This window comes from Microtus pennsylvanicus, chromosome 8, assembly GCF_037038515.1.
Source record: "Microtus pennsylvanicus isolate mMicPen1 chromosome 8, mMicPen1.hap1, whole genome shotgun sequence".
NCBI lineage: Eukaryota > Metazoa > Chordata > Mammalia > Rodentia > Cricetidae > Microtus > Microtus pennsylvanicus.
The window spans coordinates 18,956,696-18,984,616 of NC_134586.1; the positions used below are offsets into that span (position 1 = coordinate 18,956,696).

Sequence of the window (27,921 nt, forward strand, 5' to 3'; positions counted from 1 at the left end):
ATAAATTATCAGAAGCCAAAGTTAGAAAAGCAAATAAATGACATTGAAATTAAAGTTTTAGTGGACAGAGGAAAAACTATAACAATAATTTCACTAAAATCTTGGTATTCAGATTGGCCTCTTGAGGAAGTGAGTAGTCAATTTTTTAGGATTGAAACTTTATTTGTCAAACACACACATACACCCTTGCAGGGTCAAGGGATTGCGGAGGCTTTGATACTGCTAGGAAAACTCCAGTGATCTGGCCTTGATTGATAGAAAGAAGCACCCTTTTCTTTTCCTCATATTCCTGCCTAGCAAAATTAGGCAAGGGGACTTGTTGAAATGGATGTAAGGTTGGGAAAGACAATGAGACTTTTTTCAACACAACTATCCATGATCCCAAATCAAGAGACTACAAAATGTGTCTACTCTCACTGTGGTTATTATTCTAGAAACTATCACCTTGAACAGAAACCTGAAAGACAAAAATAGAATAAGGTCACCTCCAATGTTTTGTTTGACCTTTCCTGAATTTCTTCAAATATTTATTAACTTCCTCTTTAAGGAGTCCTATAGTCTTCATAAAATTGGTTTCGAGGTATTTTCTTGTGCTTTAGCTCTCTTAGAATATTCAGGACTTGATGTAGTAGGCTGGATGGACTTTGGTGGTGACATTTTATCTTGGTTTTTGTTGATTTTGTTCTTAAGCTAGCATCTAGGCATCTGAGTTTGTAATCACTATAAGTCTAGGTGTCAAATTCTGCAGTTGTCTTTTTTGAATAGGTGTTTTTTTTTAATCTTGGTTTCTGTTTCTTTTCTGGTCCTCTGGACATTGTGACCTGTGGTTGTTCAAGGGTTCTTTGACAAAGTCACAGTCTATTACATGGTGACCTGAACGGCATTGGTGGGTAGGAACTCAGAGAGTAGGGAAGGTCTGCTGGCGTGCAGCCTACCTGGGCATCCAAGTACCTGTGTGGCATCTTCTCTAGCAGAGGGTCTGCACCTCAGTTGGGAGCTTTGACATCATAATTATGAGGGATGAGGTTAAGTTCATTGGTTAAGAACACTAACTGTTCATATTAGCACATGGGTTCTATATTAGTCTGGACTCACTAGAGTAGCAGAACTTATAGAATGAATATCTCTCTTTCTCTCTTTCTCTCTCTCTCTCTTCTCTCTCTTTCTATATATATATATATTCTATTTAATTCTCTCTATATATATTCTATTTAATTCTCTCTCTCTCTCTCTCTCTATATATATATATATATATATATATATATATATATATATATATATATATATATTGGATTTCTTAGAATTACTTACAGCCTATAGATCAACTAATCAAGCAATGACTGGGTATGAACAGAAATCTTAAAAATTCAAAAAAGTTACCAGTCCACAAGGCTGTAATAGTTGGTTAATTAGATAAGCTAAAAGAGCACATTGACTGCTGGGCTTCAATAATCTGATAGGTGGATCTTCATGATTAGTCTCAGGAAGAGGTGAGGAATTAGACAAATGAGAAAATAGAACTCTGTGGCTAGCTTTGTAATCTAACAGTTTAGTGGACAGAGTGAATAGATGAACGGTAAAACGTGCCATTGCCATGTTTCCTATGTTTGAGCTTACTAGAGCCCTTTAAATGAGACAGAGTCAGATCGATCTCTGTGAGTTCAGGGCCAGCCTGGTCTATAAAAACAATTCCCAGTACTGCCAGGACTACATAAAACAACATTGTCCCAGTAAATCAATAATAAAATAATGGTCCCTTATTTGTAGTACATATATATATTGCATATATACCTAACAACTTTATTATATGGATTTTATAGTGTAGGTGACTTCTACATTTCTTAGGATTTCTCTCAAAGGCCACAATAAAAAATTCTGTATATCAAAGAGGTATAAAAAAAAACCTTTCCAATTGAGGATAAAAAACAAAACATATCATGTGAACTTTTGCCAAAAAGTCTTATCTATATCCCCTAAAGTACTGAACAGAAAGAATTTAGTCAGTTTGAAGAAAAGCAAAAATACTCTAAGGATGAGGAGCCCAAAAAAGACAAGACATTGAAATCATACTATATTATATTTCATTGTACCATCCATATTTTAGTGGGAAAGAAAAAAAATCATCTGTGACATCTGCCCATGTAACTTGATTTTATTTGGAAAGAACTGTTTTTATTTTTCTGAAGACATAAGAAAGTAGACATTCAACAAGACTTTGTGCATGGCATTATAGGCCAGACTCACTCAGCATGAAAAGGCAGAGAAAATGGTACAAAATATCTGGGACTAGTTTTGTTTGATTGATTTTTGTCATTGTTTTGTTTTGTTTTGTCAGTTAAAGAGGTTTTTTTTGTCCTCAATTAGGGAGTTTAAAGTTAAATCATTTTGAAGGATCCCATTCAATGCAGAGTAGTGCAATTTATTTATGTTTCTCTTCTAGCAAAAGCCCTGAGATATTTCAGAAACCTTCTCACATATATTTGTAGTCAGCCTGAAGGGCCAGAGAGAGTGTTCCCAGTCTACTATCTACTAAGACATAGAAGACTATAGAAGGTTTTGTTTATGTTACAGAATTTTTGTGGGAGAATGCAAAACACAGACACACACATACAGATAGATGGATAGAAAGATGGATGGATAGATAGATACATAGATAGATGATAGATAGATAGATAGATAGATAGATAGATAGATAGATAGATAGATAAACAGACAGATGCATATACAGAAAGATGATTGATAGGCACACAGAGACAAAGACAGACTCACATATAGACACACACACACAAAAAAAAACACACACACACAGAGAGACAGTTCTAGTCACCCCAAAAAGGAATCCCTTATCAAACCAAAATACTCATTGCATAAATATTCAGTTTGGTGATATAATGAGTTTGTCTTGGGGTTTCTAACTGTGTTAAGGAGGTTAACCCTTCCTTAAATTTTTAGCACTCAGAGATAAAGGAGGAAAAAATCCTCATGAATTAACATGCTGCTTAGCCTCAAGCTATGGCATAATAGGCCTATACCTCATCAGAAATATTCAATAGTTTATTTATGGTTAGACATTTGTAATACTCTTGTCTACATGACCACCTGTGGAAATTTGAATGAGAAAAGCTACATAGGGTCATGTATTCAAAACCTTGGTTGCCAGTTACTGGAACTGTTTGGGAAAAGGACACACGGCATTCCTGGTGTAGGTATGTAATTAGAGATGGCAGGCACAGTCTCTTTCTCTCCCTCCCTCCTTTTCTCCTTCTCCCTTCTCATATCCCACTCTACAGGCCACTGTCCCATATCTTCCTGCTGCATACTTCTCAGCTTCTTCTCTCCTTGCCATGCTGCCCGCTTATTCTTTCTTCCATGACGATCATGAATTAACCCTCTTAAATAAAAATGAAGCCCTAACTAAGTATTTTATTTGAGGCCTAGGTGATGGTGTCTCTTGGCAACAATAGAACATAACTAAGATACCAATGAAGAAGAAGCCTTTTAATTTGCACACCAAAAGAATTTTTTTTCAGAACTAAGCAAATTTTACAGAAGTTGCGATTTACAAGTTTCTAGTTAGAACAGTTTTATCTTCAGCAAAAAGAACTTTCAATCTCAGAAGACATAAGGAGTGGCTGCTTCTTAAAGGTGAAGAACAGATGTATCACATGTTCACCAGAGATGGGGATAAGCAAGATTACAAAAGCAGAAGCAAGCAGTGTAGTGTTACTTCTGTTGTCCCTGATAAGGCACTGTCTGCTTTATTGCTTGCTTGTTTCTTTGTAACAATATTGCCTAAGTAAGATGATTAATCATAATTAATTGCAAAACTTGTTGTTGTTGTTTTCTTTGCCCTTCAACAGGAGGATCAGTGAGGGGTTATTCACAAGAGCACGGATGACTCAAAATCAGCTGCATCACCAGAAATCACACCATAACCCTGCTGCTGATCCCAAGATATCACATCTAACCACATCAGTTCAGGACTCATAAAAGCAAAGAACACAAAGTTACACTTTTGGGATGAGTTAGCTTATATTCTGTTTTCTTCCAAGCAGAACTTTATTTTGTAATAGAGGTTTCTAGAACCCTTTTGTTATCCTGGCTAATCAAACAGTTTTACAAAAGAGGAACAAGATGTTACCTCCAATATCTTGCAAGAACGTCTGAAGCAGCAAGAGATTTTTTTGCCAAGACTTGGTAGTTTTTAAGAATAACCCAACTATTCCCAGAAAAGGGGAAATAGAGTGACAGAGTGCAGCCTGTACAAGCTAGGGGTTTAATGTTAAAAACATTTTTGTTATGTATTTACGTTATGTGTATATGCATGTGTGTATATACCTATATCTTAAAAATAGTAATTAAAATGTTACATGTATTGTTAACCTTTATAGGAACATCTGTAGAGCAGGGAGTAGTGCAGAAATACTCAAGGTTTACCTGAAACTATAAAACATATGCATTTGCTTTCTATGTTTTACGAAAGTATTTCCTAAAGAGATACATATGGGCTTCCGACCATTGGTTGAACCTGTAGAGAGAGTCATCAGAGCAGGTTTTAGATGGGTCAGACAATACTGAATACAACAGCCTCTACATTTTTAGTTTGCTTTTCATTCTATTGTCTTTGTGTGTTGTGATATGTGTGAGTTGTGGCTGTGAGGGATGAAAGACAATGTCGTGTGAAGCCAACTGTACTGGGAGGAAAGAGATATAAACCCCTGGGCAGGAGTGACTCAGAAGGAACATGTGTGCTTACACTCAGAAGCCAGTCAGTCTCCAGCGAGCTACATATGCCCTCAGATCTGAATGCTTCTTCTGCCCTTCCACTGGGTAGCTTCACTCTTAGAAAGCCTTTACTTAAGTTAGCTTCACTTAAAACCCTAGTGTGATGGTGGTATCTGGAATATATAATGCCTAATCTTTCGCCAGTTTAAAACTTTTCTTTCTTGATAAATACCCTGTGTTGAATGTAGAAAGAAAATTCAGATGAGCATTTTGATGTTCAGAAATCCTAAGAATTTTTTGCAGAAATGTGAGCATGACACTTGTCCATCCACTCTTGTCAAAACTGTATGTGTTCAAAAGACAACAGGCTCCAGGATATCCAGCAACCTCCTCTAAAGACTCATCATCAGAGAGAACCTCAAGACAACTTTGCTAAGATAAAAACAATTAAGTGGGATATTTTGGTTTTTTTTTTGTTTTTGGGTTTTTTGAGACAAGTTTTCTCTACTTAGACATGGTTGTCCTTGATCTCAGAGATCTACCTACTTCTGTCTTCCAAGACTTTGGAGTGAAGGTGTGTGCCATTGTGCCAGGTTCAGTGGTATAGTTTGAGCTCTACTATTTCAGGAGAAAATATAATGTAACTGCCATCAATAAAAGGAATCATTACTCTTCTTGATCCCCCTTCTCTCCTCTTTCTTGTAAAATTCTTCACTGTCATTACACCTCCTAATTTATGAAAGGGTTTTATGGGCAAGGGTATTCTTCAAGCATGACTCATGGAGTACCACAATAACATACCACACAACAAACTCACAGAAGAAATCTATTTGGGAGAGACACAAAATCCTAGTTGCCTCTGAATACAATGACAGACAGCAGAGGGCTGCTGTAGGGTAGGGCTTTTACAGAGATTTTGGAACATGCTCAAAAATCTAGTGTAGCATGAACAGTGAGCTAATGGACAATTATACTGTCACAGGAATTATTGCTGGGCCACAAAGTTTGAAACATTGTTTGTCAGTTAACTAGTCATTGTGGAAAGAGACTTCTAAGTCTATGTACTTAGAGACAGGGCAGGAGCAAGGTGATTTTCCATTTGCCTTTTAGGAAATATTCCACAAAATATTGTTTAGTATTAATAAAGAATCTGGGATCAGGAGTTGTAATGACATTGTCCTTAAGCTACTTCATGTTGTATGGCAGTGTTGAAGTCTTTGAAGGCACACTTGATTTATCATTAGGAAATAATCTGGGCTTATAAACCTCTGTTACCAAGGCTAATAATCCTATAAATATATAGCTAAAAATCTTTGAGTTTGTTATTGAATAAATTTAGATAAGAAATTCATAACACAGTGAGATTAAGAAAAATGGAGTTAGGGGCTAAGAAAAGCAGCATCCAAATCCATATAAGACACTTAATGATCTATGAATGAGAGGCATCAAGCTATTCCTTGACATTTGTAAGACTTATCTGGAGTTGTTGGACCTTTTCCTTTACTACACCTAATTGATTGACATATAAGTGACATTTTTTTCTGAGGAAGAGGCAAACACCACTCTTCTCCAATATTAGCAGATGTAATTCCTGTCATTTTGTAGCATCATGGTAGCCAGTAAGTCTCTTTGACTCTGGAGAGTAATGTGGCCTGAATTACCCTTTGGAGATCCTTGACAAACTGAGAGAAAAACTGATGAGGTCATGAATGGTGTCCATGTGTTTGGCCCAGAAGGGACACACAGTCAGCATTCTCCAAAGTATCCCAGGCAGAGTGCCATTCGGGAACTGATATTTGGAAGTTAAGGTGAAATAAGAGATGAAGTGAACATGAGAACAAAGAAATGAATAAGTGTCATCCAAGAGGGAAGGGATTAGGAGGTAACTTTGATTAATATTAATGACATCTTCTGTTTTTTCAATACCTAGAGGTTGGGATAGTGGGATATATATTTTTTTCTTTAAAAAAATTGTTTGTGCTTCATGGATTATGGTGACAAATATTGTAGTATAACTTACTAGATACTTTTATCTTCCATGTGCCATTGGTCTGCTGTAGGTCTTTAATTACCCATTCCACATAATAGTTAGAGTCTGCTCCTAGATATGCCTGATATTCTTTATAAGGACAATAAAGGTAACCTTCATAAATTCTGGAAAACAACAACAGCAATCTCTACTTTGGCCCTGGAGAAAGTGAGCAAAGGAACGAGATGTGGCAGAGACTGGTGAATGGATAAGTATATCCTCGAAACCTGCTGTTGAGAAGTCTCCATACCCTATCACCCAAGTAGTCTAGGTGAATTGTTGAGTGTTAGTCTCTTGAACTTCATTAAGTCTGTTTGCTACTACCAAGATAAAGGAAGAGAAGGTAATGTAGGATAAAAGATCTGAGCTCACTTCTATGTTTCAAAACCCCACCAATCCCTGGGCTTAAATCCGATCAATCCCTGAGCTCACCTCAAGTTCAAGACTTGGAATCACATTCAACCCTATCCTGGTGACCTCCATCCCCATAAAACTGTATATAAACCTGTCTCCCACCCAGTTCTGGCTGTTTCTTTTCTGAGCAGAGGCAGCCAACCTCCCATGTCTTCACAATAAATCTCTTGGGAGAGGCTCTTATAATGTGCTGTGACTTGTTGATATCCCTTAGATCCCAACTTCCAGGATATCTTTCCTGTCAGAGTTTTAGCACTTAACTGGTGTCATGACTCAGAGGCTCATATGTTGCCTGTACTTCCCTTCAGGTCTGAGCTGCAATAGCACACTATCCATCCTCTCTGGTCCACCTACAACAAACTTACCGTTCAATTCACTGATTATTTGACAGCCAATCTAACAGTACCAATTAGGTAAGTTTATCCTTTAGTCAGTGTAAAGGCTAAATTCAAGGAAGTATCAGTAGAATGTGCAACAGTCCCCTGGTGCTCTTGGAAATGAAGTATCCTTAGACACAATCTTTAAGACTACAGTTGGCCTAATTGCCAGAATTTATCCCCCCACACTTAGATCTTCAACCCTACAGTTTCCTAGGCCCAACTAAGCTATATCCCCTTTTCCTGTCTTCATTTTGACCTGCCCTTCAGAGCTGCTTGTAATCTCATACTTCCTCTAGACCCTCATGGCTTTTGTGTCCCTATCCCCTATTCTTTTCTGTGGATGAGGCCCTTCCCCTAGATCTTGGTTCTCATCCTTGTCTTTTGGGCTCCACAGCTTCTGGTCTCCATGAAAGCTCTGGTTCCAGGCTCCAAGTTTCTTCTCTGGTTTAGCCAAGCAAGGCCCCTGACCTCTGTTGAGTGCTGTGACAACCCACTTAACAGCTTTTGTCTTTCTCCAGTCATCCCTGAGTCCTTGGGATATCCTTGACTATGGAATGAAAGGACATTTTTCTCCATGTGTCCTCTGTTATCTATGGGAATGTTGTCTTTCATAATCTCACATTTGCCTTTGGGATGCCTCTTAAAAATCCTCCAGTCTCTCGACCTGGAACTGCCCTTGTCTTAATTCGGGTATTTATTGCTGTGAAGTGACACCATGATTATGACAACTCTTAGAAAAGAAAGCATTTCTTGCAGGGTAGCTTACAGTTTCAGTGGTTTAATCCATTATCTTCATGATGAGACATGAAGATGCGAAAACAGACATGGTGAGTGAGAAGGTGCTGAGAGTTCTACATCTTAAATCATAGTCAGAAGAAGCAGCTGTTTTTCATACTGGGCATAGCTTGTGCACAGGAGACCTCAAAAACCTCAAAACCCACACCCACCATGGTATACTTCCATCAACAAGGCCACATCTATTCCAACAAAGCCACTCCCTATGGTGCTCGTTTTCCCTAGAAAAGATATATAAATGGCTTCCTAACAGTTCCCTAGACCCCAATATTATGTGGGACCTTTACAAATACCATGAATGATCAGGGAAATGGAAATAGCTTCTCCGTCCTCTATTTCTCTTTTCTCTGCTCCACGACCTGTATGATAAGAACTTTAGTCTTTAAAGAAAGATATTAAAGAAAACACCAGAAAGTGGAAAGATCTCCCATGCTTTGGGGTAGGTTCAACCTGAAGGTCAGAAAAACAAAGCAGCCGCCACTGCCTCTTACCTCTACCTAAGTATGAAATGACAACCTGCCTCCAAGAATCTCAGAATGAGGCATTATCTGAGAACTGTCTCCTCCCATCTTATAACCCTTTCTAGTTCTCAGATTAAGGGAGCACACCACTACTGTTGGGTTTCTATGGTAAGCTAGTGTGCCTTCTTGGATTAAAGGAGTGTGTCATTGCTTCCTGGTATCTAAGGCTGGACAATGTGACTATTTTACTTTTCTGATCCTCAGGCAAGCTTTATTTATTAAAATACATATGACTATAATATATATTAAATTTTTGTCATGATATTAATGGTCATATATAATACTAACTAATTCAAGGAAAAAGTTTCATCTACATTCCTGTGCAAGATATCTGATTTGAGTCTCTGTAAGTTTTTTTTTTGGTTAACAAACAGTTATTTATTTCTGTCACTATTATTATGTTGATATCGATATTTTTATTGTTTTTATTGAGCTATATATTTTTCTCTGCTCCCCTGCCTTCCTCTCCCTTCTCTTTGTACACTTTCTTGTGATCCCCATACTCCCAGTTTACTCAGGAGATCTTGTCTTTTTCTACTTCCCATGTAGATTAAATCCATGTATGTTTCTCTTAGGATCCTCTTTGTTTTCTAGGTTCTCTGGAATGTAGGCTGGATTTCTATCCGTTTTCTTCAGGGAACCATGAGAATACCTAACAATGACCTTTGAAGTTTCCAAAAACCAGGATGGGGCCCAACAATGACAATTCCTCCAGGACTATGATAACAACACCAAACTGAAAAACACCACCTAAAGATAGGTTTTGGACTACAAACAGATCAAATCTATTTTGAGGTGTCTTCCTGAGATGATCCAGCCTCACAGACTACTCTAGCCAGAAATTTAGACAAGCCGTGCACGTTTTCATTACAAAGAGATTTGACAACAAATGATACAACATCCTCTCCCAGGACTTGACAATCAACCCAAATTTTTCTTTTCAGGGTTCTCAAAGGATGTCATCGCTCCCATATAGCAGGAAGTAAATTTAAGATTACAATGGCCACATTCCGGAGAAGTGGGGTGGGTAGTTTTTGGCCATTCAATGGGCTATGGATATTTGTCATTGTTTATGGGAATTGGTTAAAAGTTGTTATTAGTTATGGTCAGGAGGAATATTGAACAAAGGAGATTAGATTCAAAGTTCTTGTTTTGAAAAGGAAAAAGGAGTATATAAATGATAGAATTGAAGGGTAGATTATTGAGTCTACTCTGAAAAGAAAAAAATGAGGATATAGATTGATAAGATAAAAGATTAATGACTGTAATGTTTAAAAGCAACTACTGGTTTTAGATAGTTTACATTGTACTTTTGAATTTAAATTTTGCATATTGATACAAATTTTAGATAAATTTTGTTAAGACATACTGAACATACATTTCTAATCTTATTGAAATTATTTTTCCATACAGCTCATTTAACAATGTAATGCAAAATTCTAGTTCTAGAAAGTTATACTTACCCACTATAGTAGTTCACACCTTTATCCGCAGTACTACAGAGGAATATGAAACAGAAGGAGATAGAAGGAGCTTAGTGCTTCAGTCTGCAGTTTACAGTCACGCTGAGGATAGGATTACTCAGCCTTGGAAAAGGCAGAAACTAGTAATTGGTTGCCTTGCTTTCTGAACTTCATCTTGAACTTCAATATCTGTCTCTGGGTTTTTATTATTTGTGCTAGACTCCTTGCTCCTTTATTATCACTGTGGGGGGACAGCCTTACCCACTTCATCAGACCCCACTATTTAGTTGTATTTTTAGGGGTATCCCCTTTGCTCACTCCTTCCTAGTATTAGCAACCTGTCCTATACTTTTGCTGGGTACTGATCTATTAGCCAGGGTGGGAGTATCTGTTTCTTTTGCTCCCCTGTTTACATGACCACAAGATCTCTGTCATTCACCCCTTCTCCAAACCACACAGTCTGACACAACTTATCCTCCACTGGCTTACTAGGTGTATCCCCAAGTATGGGACACCCAAAACCCCTCTATAGCCAATCATCATTCCCCCTTTTCATCCAATTGTAAACTCCTACCAATTACGTCATTCAGGTTCAACATCCACTCTCTCTTTAAAGTTTTAGGAAACTTAAGTCTCTTATCTCTGACCTCTTAAGAAAGACTCTTCTGTGCCTTCACATCTTCCTCCATACTTGTGGTTAAAATCCCAACAGAACCTACTACTTGGCTTAGGATCTCCAACTTAACCAACTTGGAAGTGTTTTTCCTTCCCTCTACTACCCAACCCATATAGCATAAACCCTAACCAAAAGGCTGAACAGCTCTTACCCATGCCTTTCAACTAGCATGGAGACTCAGTCACTCTGAACCAATATTCAGATTTGACCTATGCTACTGATTTGATTCTCTTAAGAACTACAGGAATCATTTGTTTATGCTGGCTTGTTCCACCCATTAAGTTTGGTTCCAGATTTTATTGTTCTACTCTTCAGCTCTTTCTTCGTTCTACTTGCTTTAAATATCTATCTCTCTTTGCCTACTTAGTAAGTGTCCTCTTTCTGGGTCCTTGAGCCTGTTATGCCCTCCACTGCCCCCCCCCCCAAATGGGCAACTCTCTAGTCATTAAGACACTTGCTCCTCTCCATCTATTAGAACCCTCCCTGTTTCCCTGTCTCTTTGCCTTAGTAGCTGCCTGCTAAATCTTGCAGCATCTTTAAGAACTTCTGGGTTTTTATGATCATGTCCTGATGTCTGCTAGCTCTGTCCTGGAAGTCTCACAGGTTCTTTATGTCATCATGGGTTTCTCTCTTGCCTCTCAGCTCCCACTTGGTGCTGATAGAAACTCCTTCTGTTGGAGTTCATTTTGCAATCTTTCTTATATTCCCCCATGAACTTAATTTTTATTAAAGATACACTCTATAACTATAAACAGCTTAACCTAAGTACAGTTCAATGGCCAAAACTGGCATACTCAATTTTCAATAATGGCAGCTAATGTCATTGCATAAACAAATGATTTGAAAATCTCTTATATCCAGACTTGTTCCTTCTTTCTCTATTTCTTCCTATATATACCTGTTTGTGGTGTCTCTTATATACAGATGTTTATTGTCCAAAAGACCTGCCCCTCTAACCAACAGCCTGTTCTAATAACGTCAGGAAACTGATCTATAACAGACTGTCAACAACTGACCCAGTTCTCTTTGACTCCTTTATTCACCTCTACTTCTTCTGAGCTTAACCCATTGCCATTTTCTCTATTTTTATATGGTTTTCCTGTCCAAAAACCATAAATAATAAAAACAGGGTTTATGAAAGACAGGATTTTAAAAATATTTTTTTATTTAATACTGTATTAAAATGTCACCTCCAGGTATATACTCATATACTAGAATGTAGCTCATGATGGTACCTGAACTTTGCAATATAAGTCTCTTACCTTGTATAAGTTTTAAAAGACATGAACAGGTCATGGAGAGCAACTGAGACTCTTGGCACTGTGTGGCAGGACTGAAGTTCTTAAAGAGAGGTCAGGAGAGGCTATTGATGAATATGTAGCTCAGTTGCAATGAGAGTCTAAGAAAGTGTATTAAGGTCTGAGAATGAGAAAGTTCAAGCATGTTCCAAAGGTATAAGAAAGTGTTTTCTGGTATGTAATTTATGCAGTTTCTGTGTGGTTATTTTGGTAATGAGCAGCCAGGAAAACACAAGCGGCCTCCTACTACAAACTGATGATAGCATTTAGGAATATATACTCTCAGGGGTGGACCATATGTATGTTTTAATAAAATGAGATAAAGACTGGCTATTAAGGTGAAAGAGCCCATGTAGATAGGATAGAATTTGCAGAGTGTCTGAGGATGATAATGGAGATGGAGACTATAAAGATGGCTGATGACATGTGGGAGGGTCCACTCCCCTGAGAATCATGGCTCTAGCTACATTGCTGGGTTGGTTATTTTCATAATAATGATAATGGAATTGATAATAGAATTGTGTGCTTGGTACAGTTGGCAGTGGGAAATCCCTATGATTGTGGAAAGATGAGAGGCTTTTACCAGGCTCATAATTTGGTCTAAGTTGAGTATTGGCACTCTCTTTGTGTTAGTAGTTCATGATCATTCCAGATAGCTACATATGAGAGAAGAACATGAAAACCTATTTGGAGTCTTTATTAAGGTTTAGAGACTGTCCATTTGCTAATTGAGAGGAGTGGGTAAGAGCCATTAGTTTGGCCTACTGGTTTGTGGTTCAGGCTAGAAGTCTCTGCTGACACTTACAAAAGGGTTAATAATCAATAAAAGAAGGGTTCATATGAGGAGCCAAGGGCTACCTCATATAGGTGGTTAGAAAGAAAAGAGAAAGAAGGGATCCAAGAGCAGGAGAAACCAGTCATGCCATATGGTGGCTCACGTCAATCTATAATCTGACATGCAGGCAGACATACAGACAGAGCAATTGTATACATAAATAAATAAATTTTAAAACAAACAAAAAGCTTATATAGGGAAATGATACATTTAAAAAATAATTAGCAATGGTATAGCCTGTGTGGTGATATATAACTATAATTCCAGTCATCTGGGAATTACAGAGAAACCAAGTTACAAAATAAGTATTATAGAAGGGGATGGTAGTACAGATTAATAGTGAATGATTGCCAGCCATGTGAAAGTAGGTTTAATTTATATATCAATACAGTAAAAGACAGTGTAAACAAAATTGATATTTGTAACCTGTAATTTTTTTCTTCTGGGGACTTGTTAGTGCAGTGGTATGAATGATCAAACAATAAAGTAAGTATTTTGTTCTTAAAACTCAAAAGTATGTAAATATTATAAGTCTATGCATCAAATGTTTAAGAAGGCTCCTTATGAAACAATGGATGAATTAAAATGGCTTGCATATGTATGCAATTCTCAAAAATTAAATTAAGAGAGTAAAATGGCATTCCTTGTAATAGTTCTTAGTCCACTGTAATTAAAAATTGTAAACTGAGAAGCAAACTCCAAAAATATTTTGACAAGATTTCTAGTGAATAAAATTACAGTGTGTATGATATTAGTTTTAATCATGTCTAGATCTCCATTCATGTTTGTCATTAAATTTTGTAAAAAATAAAAAAGTTAACTGTTTCTAAAAATATTTGGAGACTGAGACAACAAACATCTTTCCTGTGGTTATTAAATTATTTCCAGAATTTCACTTTCTGTTCATTTTTTTAATATTCAAGGCATTTCAAAGAGGAAGTAATGAAGTAAAAGTTCATAAGTGGCCATAAAAGTAGAGGTCACAAAAAATTTTATTGTACTTTAGGCTTAAAATATGAGTACCAACTCATACCTGAACACCTATTTAATGTACAATCATCTACGGTCTCTCTCCCAAGTATCTGAAAGTATAGTCCTCTAAGATAGTTTTCATCCCTGGTGCCATCACACATTATGAATTGATTTGATATAATGTAACATAAACCATGGGTAAGATATAACAGGTTTTTCACAAATACTTTGACAATTTCTCTACCTTAGATAAAAAATTACTGGGCACTGAATACTAATATGTGTAGCTGTTGGGTTTGCTACAAATACAGTATTTTTCTACGAAGCTCTTGTTACTGGAGATCTCGTTCATAGACAGTATGGCCCAGTTGTCATCTCCTAGGACAGGTTCCCTAAAACAGAAAACAAACAAAATTTCTACAGAGGCCAGCAGTGCATTCACTCCCACAATAAAATATTACCCTACTTTACTGGTTATTTGTAGTATGAATCAAAGAAAGGCAAAATCCATGGGAAATCAGTGACACTGGTTTTTCACCTAATGTCTTTTACATCCCAGGGATCAGATTGAACAATACACCATTGCCATTAATCCATGGTGAACCCTGTAATGTGTATAGAAGGCATTTGCCAGAATCAAAAGAACTGGTACCATGGTTTGCCTCATTGAGGGTGATACTAAATTCTACCTTGACATATTTTATACATGTATACAAGTACAGAAACCCCACTTCATAATCAATTACTAACAAGGCTTTAATGATAAAAGTGACTGGCTCTGTCGTTTTTGTCATTTCAGTGAAATGATTCCTTTCAAAATTATTATCTATGCTTATACCCAGGAGCCGTCTCAGTGTTCTTCAATGATGAGACTTTAGAGGAGGTTCCTAAGGTCCCAGAAGTCTCTGTATTTGAAACAGGTGCAGCTGTGTAACAGTTGTCTGGAAAGTCCTACTTGAGCCAATCTGCAATGGCTTTCTAGGGTTTCAGGGCACTCACTGCAAATCTTCAGTTCTGTAGACAGCCCACAAGGTCATTTCTCAGCAGGAAATATTATACGTTGGTGATGGAACAGAAAAGATTACCCCTGATGCCATCATCATGTTAAAGATTTCAAGACAAACCACACTAGGTAAATACTTTGAAGATGATGGATAATAAACAGGAAATCAAGGAGTTGGAAGTTTTCCTGTCCTCACCTCTCACTCCCTGTTCCAGGAACTACTTCCAAATTTAATATTATTTATAAATGCTTGGCCAATAGCTCAGGCTTATAACTAGCTAACTCTTACATTTTAATTAACCCACATTTCTATTTATGCTTTGCCACATAATTCATGACTTACTACCTCATTTTTTACACATCCTGCTTGCTCGAGAGCTGGCCTGCATCTCTCAAGACTCCCCTGACTCAACTGCTCCTCTTCCCATTAATCTCACTGGGTCAGTCTGTCTTCCCAAATCTCTTCTTGCTCTGCTATTGGCCAGTTAGTCTCTTATTAACAATGAATATAATCCAAAGCATTGAGAATTCAAAGAATTTAAATTTGATGTAGAGCTTGCTGGGTATTGGTTCTCACACATAAGCATACACCATGACTCAGAGCCAACCTCAAGACCAAAGGCTTATGTTTTTTGCTTTCCAGAACAATTGGCATCACACGACACTGATTTTTATCTCTCATAGGCACAATTCACACACCACAATATAGGAACACAGTAGAAAGAAAACTGGTCTGAAAACATACAAGTTATCATATTCAGTGCTGTTTGTCCACTTCCAAGGGTGTTGTAATGATTCTCTGTGCAAGCCAATCCAGTACTGAAATTTCCATGCATATGTCTTCAGGAAATTCTGTCATAAGACATTAAAAGCAAACACATGTGTCTCTTTGTTTCAAATGACCTTTGAGTCTCCCTGACCTATAGCCTCCTCTCTGGATGGAAGCAGATTATAACTGAGAGTCATAGACTTTGGAGCCAGCACAATAATCAGATTTCAGTGTATGCACTTTACACTCACAATCTAAAATATATTGGTGGCCCTCATTTTTTTTTCTGGCTAGAATCATCCCTTAGTAAGCCTGGTCTTCAAGTTATTAACAGTTTGATGTGGGAGTGATTTCTTTCTAATCTATTGCTTTCATTGGTTAATTAATAAAGAAACTGCCTAGGCCCATTTGATAGGCCAACCCTTAGGTGGGTGGAGTAAGAAAACAGAATGCTGGGAGAAAAAAGCCGAGTCAGGCAGTCGCCATGATTCTCTCACTCCAGACAGACACAGGTTAAGATCTTTCCTGGTAAGCCAGCTCGTGGTGCTACACAGATTATTAGAAATGGGTTAGATCAATATATAAGAGCTAGCCAATAAGAGGCTGCAGCTAATGGGCCAGGCAGTGTTTAAAAGAATTCAGTTTCTGTGTAATTATTTCGGGTAAAGCTAGCCAGGTGGCCGGAAGCGGCCCGCCGCTCCTATTACTACAACAGTTGCCACATTCATTATGCAATACTGGCCAACATGGATAAAGACTTCCATGATTATCATGTATCTCAGTGGATTGTTTGGCCATGCAGGTTAACAATAAATATGAAAGCATGTCTCTGGAGTGGGGCTCCAGTCAGAAGCAACCACATTAGCAACTGCATACACTAATATGTTACCTTTGTCCTTCACAAAAGAGGAAGGGTAGAATCCCTCCACAAGCTTCATCTTTAACCTTCCCATCACAAGGCAATACAAATTCAACATAACAAACAACAAACCAATTCCTGATGCTTTCTTACCAACTCCTCCATAGTTTCAAATTCAGCTAGTTGGGCCTCATGTGCCATGCAGTAGTTCTGGCTTAATGTCCAATTTCTCTCAACTTCAGAAAAATAAAAACATTTTCTTCCAAATCCAATCCAGTCATTTGGACAAGTGGCAAAGCATGGTGCAGGGGGCGAAGTGACTGCATTTTCCTTTTTCACTAAAATGCAGACAGTGCAACAAAATGATGTAACAAAGAAAAGTGTTCATGTCATATCCTCTCAGCTACCCATGCAAATCTCAGTTTTGAGGTATGTGCTTGTACTATAGCTCTACTCATTTATTACTAGAAGACACATCATATCATGATGGTCCACAACCCAGGACTTTCCAGTGGACTCTGAGGAAATGCTTTATTTTTCTTCTCTGTATTTTGTGTTTTGAGACAGAATCTTGCTATATCCCCTGCTTGGGCTGGATCTCACTGTGTGAATTGTATTTGTCTGGAGCCTTTACTAATCCTGCTATGTATGTCTCCTTAGTGCTGGGACTAAAGACACTATGTCCTGCAAGAAAATCATTTCTAAGCCATCAGCACCTTGGGAGTGAGAGATCTAAACTTCCTCCATTTTAAAAGCTAGATCTAAGTTTCAGTTTCTTAAACAAAGGTCTAATAATCAACAACACCCCTGACAACAAAGACAAGGGGGAAAGAGCAGAGAGCATGTACATGGCCTGAATAAGCTATACAGTACCTCAAAGCAATGACCAAAAAAAGAATAGTTCCTATAATACCTGGAACAGGACATACTTTGACTTTCCTAAGTATGCCCAAACATGGAAAAATAAGTCAAAAATATTATAATGTAACCTTAGAAATGACATAGCTGTTCCTGGAATTTCCCTAGCTATGGTTAAAAGGAACTGTTCGTCTTTGTTCCTTCCAGGTTGTCAATTTGTACAAGTGGTAGATCCCACATGCTTGAATAAATAAATGCTCTTTGTTTTTGTCTACTATTTGAATCTGGGTCTTCATTCCATAATTCTCATACCCTTTAAAGAACTATTCCTGATTCCTGAAATCCTATAACTCTTTTTCCCATAATACTTCACATCCTCCTTATTTCTTAATAAATAAATAAATAAATAACTCACTTGCCTGAATTTTACTATAGAGAAATGACATTGTGTAAAACATAGACATGGCAAAATCAATCTTCTATATCAAATCTTTTATAATTCTACCACACTGAATATATATATATATATATATATATATATATATATATATATATATACATATATACATACATATTGGTTCTTATAGAGCTGCTCAGAAAGGCTATTATAGACAACTCTGATAACTGATGTTAAAAAATGTGCAAAAATATGGACATTCATAAACTGCTGGTGGGAGTCAAATTTACATAGCCAGCTGGAGATTTTTCAATGAAGTTTAAAGTAAATATACTACATGACACAGTTATACCACTCCTAAGCATATGTGGAGCAAACTCACCATCCTGCTACAGAGATACCTGTACATTCATAGCTATTGCTTCCCTATTTACAATAGTAACGGAATGTACTTGCTCCTAATACCCATCAAATAACAGATAATTAAATGTATTATACATACGAAACAGGATGTTATTCAGCCAAAAAGAAAAATGTAATTTAAGGAAAGTATGCTATCAAGTTAGGTCACACAAAATAAGAAAGAAAGAGGCCCAGGTATTCTGTCAAATGCAGTCCCAGCCTGTGATACACAGTGTGAACAGCTGTGAGTGTGGGCATGGTTAACACATAGACAGGAGAACAAGGAAGAGTGGTGTAAGGTGACCAGGACGAACAAGATGTAACAAGGGGCTAGCAAGTTGTGAGAAATGATTATAGAGACAATTGTTTTTGTAGTTTCTGCCCTATCATATTTTTTTTGGTGGATAAGTGCATAAAAATGGGATTGACAGTGAAAGTCTAAACCCATAACCAAAGCTCCACAATTTCAGAATAGCTCTTCTAATTGTGTGGAATGTCAATGAGATACATTCAATGAGATACATAGGGCTTGGGACTTGACAGGTGTTGGAGGGGCTATACTAATGGAGCTGTGTGATGTGTTCATTTGTGATTTTATCACAATAGAGTGAATGTGCGCACACATTGTGGGGTGTGTGTGTGTGTGTGTGTGTGTGTGTGTGTGTGTGTAAGAAGCTCTGAATTTCAGAGTACAGTTTAGAAGAATAACAATTTTTCAGTCATACCTTCAACATTTTTATCCTTTACAGGACCAGAACACTTTTCTCCTGAAGAGATTCTAAATCCTAGAAATAAATGATTTCATAAGAGATAATAAATATCAGAAATGACTCCCACACTAATTGTTAATAGAAGGAAATTGGCTGTCACTGTTACCAGTTCTCACACCCTGTACACCGAAGCTTCATCGAATAGGACAAATACAACAGGTAGCGAGGATAACTATCACGTCTTTCTATCTTGCTCTTTTCAGAGCTGTGTAATAGTTTACGTTACACTGACTAAGACTTTTTAAAAATTGTTTGTTCATGTATAGTCCTGTGTATATTCACCAACATGGTTAAAGTTTATTTTTATAAAACAATATCGCAAAACATTTATGTGAGCTATGAAAAAGGGTGTGCAAATTTTTATCAGATAATTCTGAACAGTCCACAATTAAAAGCTTAGGAAAGGCATACATCTAGAACTGGTATGTTCAATATTTTCAGAGTCTGGTTGAAGACATTAACTGAAACCAAGAGTCATGGTGTGTGGGGTTCTGTGCATTCTTCCAAACAAAAACTCTTCATTGTCCTCACGTCCCTCAGGTGCATCAGCATCCTTGAGCTTTCTTCTTTGAAATTTCTTGTGTTTGTTCACTGCCTTGAATAGTTTTCCTAGGTGAACATATGTCTTCTACATCTCTGTCTAAATGTTGCCGAATGCCATCTTCCCAGGGATGCTGAGCTTGATCTCCTATGCACACTACGCCTCATTCTTTTCCATCAGTGCATCTTCCTGCTAGCTCCTAAATTCCCAGAGAAAACGTTTCTCTAGAGCCTTTCCTATAATGCCTGGCTCACGGTGATCAGTAAGTATAACTGAAAATGTGAATGTCTCAGAAAAAAATACTACTTACCAGTGCAGGAGCAGGGGATTAGAAAAGTTTGTAAAATATATGAAGACTTGAGTGAAAATAATAAAAGAAAACATAAGACTGTAACAGGAAGGAGTTCCAGTGAATACTGAAATCACCCACATTTAATTTTCTGTACATTTTTATATCCCAATACAATAGGGGTAAGAACACAAAAAACTGCTTTAACATAATTCAAAGGACTACTAGAGCAGTTTTGCTTCAATATTTTGAGCCATCAAGCCATTAATCCAAAAAGCATTCTGTAGTTTATGCAGTGAACCCACCCTAGACAAAGTATCTTGAAGGTAGTGACTCCCAAGGTCAAACCTCCTATTTCAAAAGAAGGAGCAGAAGTATGCTTGAATTTTTTGACCATTTGTCAGAGGGGTTTGTGTCTACCTTGATGGAACATTTTAATGTCAAAATGATCAAGTAAGTTCACCCTAGGTCAGGGTGTGTAGACACACTTTTTTCAACAACTTTTAGCAAGCTAAAACTCTCTGACCCTCAGGCAAGGTGGAAATAGGCTCACATTTTTGGGTCTCCACATCAATGTGATAGAATGTTGCAGAATTTGGACAATGAAGCACGTACCTGACAAAGCAAAAGAAAGTGCAATTACAGTTACACTGAGGACCATGATCACTGCATAGCAGCAGTAAAGCTTAACACGAGGCTGGGTGGGGCTCTTTCTGAGACATTTTCCTTGCTGTTTTTTACCTAGAAATATAAATATCAGAATATCAACCTCAAGAACCTTTCAGGGAAAAACATAAGTTTACCCAGAATCAACTATATATTTCGCTTGTACTCCCCTCCTACAAATGTCCTTCACAGAAGTTCCTGGTCCATAAATGATACCCTTAACTTGCAAAACATTAGAGGAAAGGGAAACACTACTTTTTGCCAAGATTTTTTAGTTATTGAATTAGGGACCAATAAAAGAGCAAGAAACAGAAACAGTGGTAATCATGGAGAAAAGGAAATAACAACAAAAACCACCCATAGGTGCTTTTATCCTGTTTCTTGTATTATTTTTATTAAAAAGCTGCTTGACCAGTAGCCAGGCAGGAAGCAAAAGCAGGGTAATAAGGCAGGAAGTAGAGGCAGGTAAATGAGATTACTAAGAAGAGGGAAGTTTTAGTCTGCAGTAGTGACCCCAGCCATAGAGGAAGCAACATAGTAAGATGTGAATGCCCTACCAAAAAAGTATCAAGCCACCTTGTCTGTGGCTAACACAGACAAGAATTATGGGATAATAAGCTATAAGAGTTAATAAGAAGCCTGAGATACTAGGCGAGGCAGTTTATAATTAATGTAGACCTCTGTTTGGTTTCCTTGGGGCTTAACAACTGCAGGAACTGGGCAGGACAGAAAACTCAGTCAACACATAGATTTAGTGCTATAAAAAGAGACCTGCTTGGTTAGGACTGATGAGACTGTAATAATAATTATAATAATAATGATGATGAAAAGAAAATGTGTGTGTAAGGTGGGATGGCACAGGATTTCATACACTAGCAATTGTCAAATACAAACAAATGTATAAATATTGTAGCTCTCACGGTACTATCAAACACACAATTGTACACGTAATGGAACATGTTCATATTCAGTTGCTGGAAGAGCAGCAACAAAGGCTTTTAACCTCTGATTCACTTCCTACGCGTTTTCATTGGGTTCCAAAAGATCTCAATACATTGTAGGTACAATTTCTTTTGAGAGATAGAAAAAAATACAAAATATCAGCAATAAAATATAAAACCCTTGGTAGTACATTTTTATCCTTTTATTACCTTTTCAGGAACCAGAGCAGAGGAATTTCATTATTCTAAATCCAATTTATTTTTCTGTGTATAGCTAAAGAAAACTCTGCCTGACAAAAGTTCACTGAGATTTTCTTTTTATTTTTTCTTGTTCAAATAGATTTAAAGTTCTAGATTTCATATTTGGCTCTGTTGTCCATTTTGAGACATTTATTGTACAACAAATGAGGAATGAGTCATGACCATAAGAACTAACTGTCTTAGCATCATATGCAGAAGACATAACATCCTTTTTTTACCTATGAAACTTGTAAACTGAGACTGCTTTTTCATTTCCCGGCTGGCCAGACCCGAATAATCACAGAGAAGCTATATTAATAGAACACTGTTTGGGGAATGGCTCAAGCATATACCTTGTAAACTCTTATATCTTAAATTAACCCATTTCTATTAATCTGTGTGTCACCACAAAACTGTGAGCTATGGGTAAGTTTCCAGTGTCTTTCTCCATCAGCAGCTACATGGAATCTATCTGAATATACCTTGTTTTCTGCTCTATCTCTGCTTGGATTACCTGCCTTGCTATATTCTGCACTGTCATAGGTCAAAGCAGCTTTTTTGTTAACCAAAGGTAATAATCCTACTCACAACATACAGAGAGGAATCTCACATCTCCTCTGTATGCTGTGAATACTGTTGGTTAATAAAGTACTTACTGCTTTGGACCTATAGCAGGGCAGAACCTAATTAGCTAGGTGGAGAAAACTAAACTGAATGCTGGGAAAAGGGAGGCAGAGGAGAGAGAACCCATTGAGCTGCCACGGGAGGCAGGCATGCCAGAACCTTGCCAGTAGGCCATTGCCCTCATGGTAAAATATAAAATAATAGAAATAGGTTAAATTAAGATATAAAAGCTAGCCAATAAGAAATTAGAGTTAATAGACCAAGCAGTGATTTAATACAATTTTCTGTGTGGTTATTTCGGGAGTCTGGGATACTGAGAAATGAACAATACTTTGACATTGTTTTCTTCCAATATCTTTTTGCTGTTTGTTGAGCAAAGTATTTTTAAGGTTCACAGAAACCTTTTGGAGAAATCTTGTTCCCTCAAACAACATTAGCCAGGAAGGAATTCAAAGGTTTTCATTTTCTGTGGAAACAAAAGCAGAACATCTTTTCCAAAGTAACAAATCCTTAGACTCAAATTTTGAAGTATATATATATGTTGGTTTAGCTTAGCAGCCCTAGAATCAAATATCTCTCTGCTGTCAAGAAATTCAAAGAAAACACCATAATATACATAATCCAGATTCTCTGTTTATTTTTCATCATTGCGTGGCTTAATTTTAACTCTATCAGTTTTTTAATATTTATTTTATTGTCTTTACTCCTTTAATTTATGATTGTCTGTATTCTTTTCTCTCTCTCTTAAGCCCATGTATATTTATCCAACATTGTGACCCATTCAGAGGTCTTTTTCATCTGATTCTGTCTTCTTGTGTATCTGAAATCCTGTAAGCATTTTCTGACCAGGAAATTTCTTGTTATTTGTTTTGTTTTTTTTTTCCAAATGAGTGTCTAAGACTAAAGCTATGGCTTTGCCTGTTGACTCTGTCCAGTCCAAAATGGTAGATGCATGTTCAATGCCTCTAAAAGCCATGCTGACTGCCCCAGCTTCAGGGGCACAGAGGGTCTATGTCACCATTAAGCAACTTGTATCACTCTGCTCACAAACCTTAAGTGAGCTATAGAGGGACCTCTAGAAAGATCCAGAGCCATTTTTGCTTCCAGAATGAACCAGGAAGCCGTTTCTTATAGGAAGGAGATATGCCTCTCCTTGCAGCCAGCAAACAGAGCCTATCTGAAAAAAAAAGACATGAGACTACTAAGTAGCTGCACTTGGCTCCCATTTTTTTGTGGGTCTAGAAGCTGGTGTAGGAGTTCCTTCTGTTTGTGAGTTGCTTTCATTGGATAATGAACTTGTCCTAGTTGGTGTGGCAGAATTTAGGTAGGCAGAGAAGACAGAACTGAATTCTGGGAGAAAGAAAGCAGAATGGGAGAACTGCCATGGAACCACCAGAATCAGACATGCTGAATCTTTCCCAGTAAACTACGACCTCATGGTGATATACAGATTAATAGAAATGGGTTAAATCAGTTAGCCAATAAGAGGCTAGAGATAATGGGCCAGGCAGTGCTTTAATTAATACAGTTTCTGTGTGGTTATTCTGGGTGTAAGCTAGCTGGGCACCCGGGACAAACAAAAGGCCACCCTCCTCATGCAACAAGAAGCACTATGTTTTCTTTGAGCTTTTGTAGGTCTTATGTGGATCCATGCCAGACATAAACACCTTTTCATAAACTGAGATGGCTTTTTCTTTTCCTGGCCACCCAGACATGAAACTATATTAATTACAACACTGTTTAGCCAATTGTTCAACTGTATTTCTATTTAGTTCTTATATCTTAAATTAATTCATTTCTATTAATCTATGTATCACCATGAGTCTGTGGCCTACTAATAAGGTTCTTGTGTCTTTATCTGTCAGAAGGAACATGGTATCTGCCTGACTCTACCTACTCTCCTCTATATCTGCTTGGATTTCCTTACTTGATATATTCTGCCCTACCATAGGTCAAAGCAGATTCTTTATTAACCAATGGTAAAAAATAAAAGAACATATTCATAGCATACAGAGGGGAATCCCACCTCAGACTTCATGTTTCCATCTTTATCCACTTTCGAATCATTTATTTTCCAATGGATAAGTCATGAATCATCACTATGGGAAGTCACTGTCTTAGCATCATATGTAGAAAAGATACCATCCTTTCTCTACCTAAGAAATGTCACTTTGCCCATTTTACAGTTCACAGACACACACATTATAAACCCATATTGATTTTTAAAAATAAAAAATATACCAATAAAAATGACACATTCACAGTAAACATATCCATTAAAAATGCTCGGTATTACCTATGTTTGGGGGAAATATAGTTTAGTATTTTGCTAAAATTTGAATACATTTACCTCACAACCTAGATTTAAGGAAAATGCCTGTGTTTACATAAAAAAGCTATATATGTATTTAGTCTGTGGTTTGCAACAACTCAAATATCCCTGAGCTTGTGACAATATAAAACAATTTTACTCAGAGCTTGGGAAGTGATAAAAAAGAAACCTGGACCTCTGACTTGCATTTGCCCATTTCTTGTGCTGGCTAAATGTTCCTCATTTTTCTGTTCCCAGAGAGTCTTAAACAAAACCTTGTTGCCCACTTAAGTAACCCTTAAGTAGTTGGCCCCAAAAGCAGTTGGCCTCGGGCCAGCAAAGCAGTTTATTGGATAAATATGTATTATATTAAAGCCTCATATCATGGATTTAATCTGTGAAACATACAGAAAAGCAGGAGATAACCAAATACAGGTAGCTGTTTTATTGACTTTAGATGTGAGTCAAGGCTCATGTGTGAACCACATCAGCACCACCATCACCACCAAATCCCAAACAGCAACCAAATCCCACCCAGCCCATTTTCAGTTTACTTGGAGAAGCTGACCTCACAGCACTGGTTTTCTGCTGAGAAATTCTGACTATCTTCTCTCATTTTGCTCACTCTCTTACTCACCAGTTTCCTGTAAGGTTTCCCTGACATGTTTGAAAAACTGTTTTTGTATTCAGGTTTGAAATACATGCTCTGAATATCTACAGCCCATGCCTCAATCAATCATGTCCTGGAATCTCTTCTACTCTAGCTACTGGGTTCATAGTCGACACACAGCTGTGAAACTCACTATGGATGAATCTCAAATGCATGATTTCTGCAGGGATCCAGCTACATGATATTCTTGGAAAGCAAGTGTGTAAGAGCTAAAAAAAAAAGAGCAAAGATGCCACAGGCTGGGTACAGAGGAAAGGAGTGTCTACAGAAGAGCACAGAGGTAATGGGGTGGGGTCTGGGTCTATAATGTGACTGTAATGGAGACTTCATTGTTACCTGTGTTCTAAAAGTTCATGAACATGACAAAAATTCAATGGTGTGATTAAGGGGAAATTTTTTATTGTAGACATAAAGAAGAGTATCTGCAAGAGTCTCTCATGATGGGGAAGAGAAAGGAAGTGGGGAGCCACAGAGGAAGAGAAGGGAAGTTGTGTGAGACCAGGAAAGAAGGAGATAAAAGTGAAGACCAAAAGAAAGAGTTAGAGAAAGCATGGCAGGACCATAGAGCACCAAGAAGGTGGGGCAGAGAAGCCCAAGATATGGAGAAGTTTAGGGTAGGAGGCAGATTGAAAAGAGCTGAGATGGGCCACAGGCACTGAGTAAGCCTGGAGGTCAGCATGTGCTTTGGTGTGCTGAAAGTCACCAGAAGCTGTTTTCTACCTGACAACTCTTACTGCTTTCTTTCCTTACTTTTTGTTTTGTTTTGTTTCTTTTTGTTGTTTTGTTTTTCAAAATTAAACTCTAAAAGTTTATTATGGAAAATATCAAGTCCATACAAAAATTAAAAAATAGCAAGATAAATCTGCAACTTGTGCCTTGTTGTTTCAAATAACTGTGGGGTCTGTTTGTGGGAATCTACAGGGAACACGAAAATGTTTTCAGTTACAGGAATATTTGATCTAGCTGAAAAACATCTACAGTTTTATTAACTTGATATTTTGGCAAGTATAAATGCTGTTTTTCAGAAAATCCAATATCCTTTCATTAAGTTACACAAGCAAACAAAGAAAAATAAAAGCAGCAGAAGAGAGAAGAAATAAATAAAAATAAGAATGCAGTGGACATTTTCAAACACAAAAGACAGTTGTTTTTCCCTAAAGACTGGAACAGAAATCACACAAGATTCTTCATTTTCATAATTTTCCACAAAGTGAAAATGCCAGAGCACTTCTGGTGTGTGTGGGGGTGTGGACGAATTGTTGCAGGGGAGGAGGAGGTCGCTCACCCTGCCACTGCAGCTCTCTCCTTTCTAAAGTTCCTATGAATCACAGTACATCACAAACCCCAGGCCCTGGACCCACAGGGAACTTAGTTTCCTTCCCTCTGGGACATAAGAAGTCTGGTCTATAGCAAGTTCCTGTAACTCACAGGAGTGCAAATTACCAGATCCAGAGTGGACTAGAAAGCACACACACACACACACACACACACACACCAAAATCAACAACACAACAAACAAATAATAAATGTATAATGAAAAATAAAAAAAACAACTCCCCCTAACCAAATCAAACAAAAACTATGCTTCAAGCTATTATAATTAACTTATTATTTATTTTTTCTTGACTAGTTGAATACTATATAGTCCGATAGAGTAACTAATATACCAGAGGCTCCCAATCATTTCACTTCTACAGAGTCCTACCATGGCAGGCTTAACAGGCAGGAGGTTCACTTCCTCTGTGAGACCCCCATGAAGCTCCTCTTTTCCCTTTCAGTTTGCTTCAAATTGCATTAAATACATACCCACGTCTCCCTCTCGTAGGTGGTCTGGGGTAGATGTTTCTGTTTTTAGCATGTTCATGGGAGTCTCTTCAGCCTCTATAGCAGACATCTCTGAACTGAGAGGAAAAATCTTTCCTGAACTAAGGAGGAGGGATGAAACCTGAAACCCTGGAGAGGGAGACAAAGCTTTGGTTTCTGTGTTTCCTAATAAGCACTTTGCAAGTACAACCCACTGTCCCTGTGACTCATTAACCACTCCTTACCAGTTCTGAACACATCACCTCTCAGCAGATAACGTTTTGTTCTTGGAGGAAACAGAATTACAAAGTAGGACACTTTGAAGTGAAATTAAGTGGACTATACAACAGTAAATGTTCCAGACTCATCACAACTTCTTAAAAAAAAAAGTATTACTTTGATGAAAGCCACTGCTATTAAGTGGGGAAAGTGTTGCTTGCTTGATTGATTAGTTGGTTGGATGTTTAGTTGGTTGGTGATTGATTGATTGATTGACTGACTGATTGAATCAGTGTCTCACTTTGTAACTCTGACTAGCCTTAGACACACATTAACCCACCTTGGGCCTGGATTTCTTCTCCTATGTCAGTTTAACGGTCAGTAATGCTGTAAGGCCTGAAATTCCAGATCATATATGTGAAGGCAGATAAGACCCTGACAAGAAGGCAAA

The 27,921-nt window shown here is 37.6% G+C and overlaps 1 protein-coding gene across 1 annotated transcript; it reads right to left on the bottom strand.

The window, feature by feature from the left end:
• Positions 1 to 12,157: 12,157 nt before the first annotated feature.
• Positions 12,158 to 27,332, bottom strand: LOC142855450 (C-type lectin domain family 2 member E-like). Its single transcript, XM_075981948.1, has 6 exons — positions 27,255 to 27,332; positions 20,612 to 20,737; positions 19,122 to 19,181; positions 16,893 to 17,077; positions 15,857 to 15,963; positions 12,158 to 14,500 (listed from the first exon to the last, which is right to left on the bottom strand). The coding sequence occupies exons 1-6, from the start codon at positions 27,310 to 27,312 to the stop codon at positions 14,383 to 14,385; spliced, it is 654 nt and encodes a 217-aa protein (XP_075838063.1). The 5' UTR covers positions 27,313 to 27,332; the 3' UTR covers positions 12,158 to 14,382.
• Positions 27,333 to 27,921: the final 589 nt, after the last annotated feature.

What these genes read in the sequence shown, in the direction of transcription:
- LOC142855450 (XM_075981948.1), bottom strand. Translation starts at nt 27,312, where the DNA reads ATGAACATGCTAAAAACAGAAACATCTACCCCAGACCACCTACGAGAG. An exon ending in AAAGGATAAAAATGTTGAAG is followed by an intron (nt 17,078 to 19,121) that starts GTATGACTGAAA and finishes TCTGCATTTTAG; the next exon opens with TGAAAAAGGAAAATGCAGTC. An exon ending in TTGAAACTATGGAGGAGTTG is followed by an intron (nt 15,964 to 16,892) that starts GTAAGAAAGCAT and finishes GTCTTATGACAG; the next exon opens with AATTTCCTGAAGACATATGC.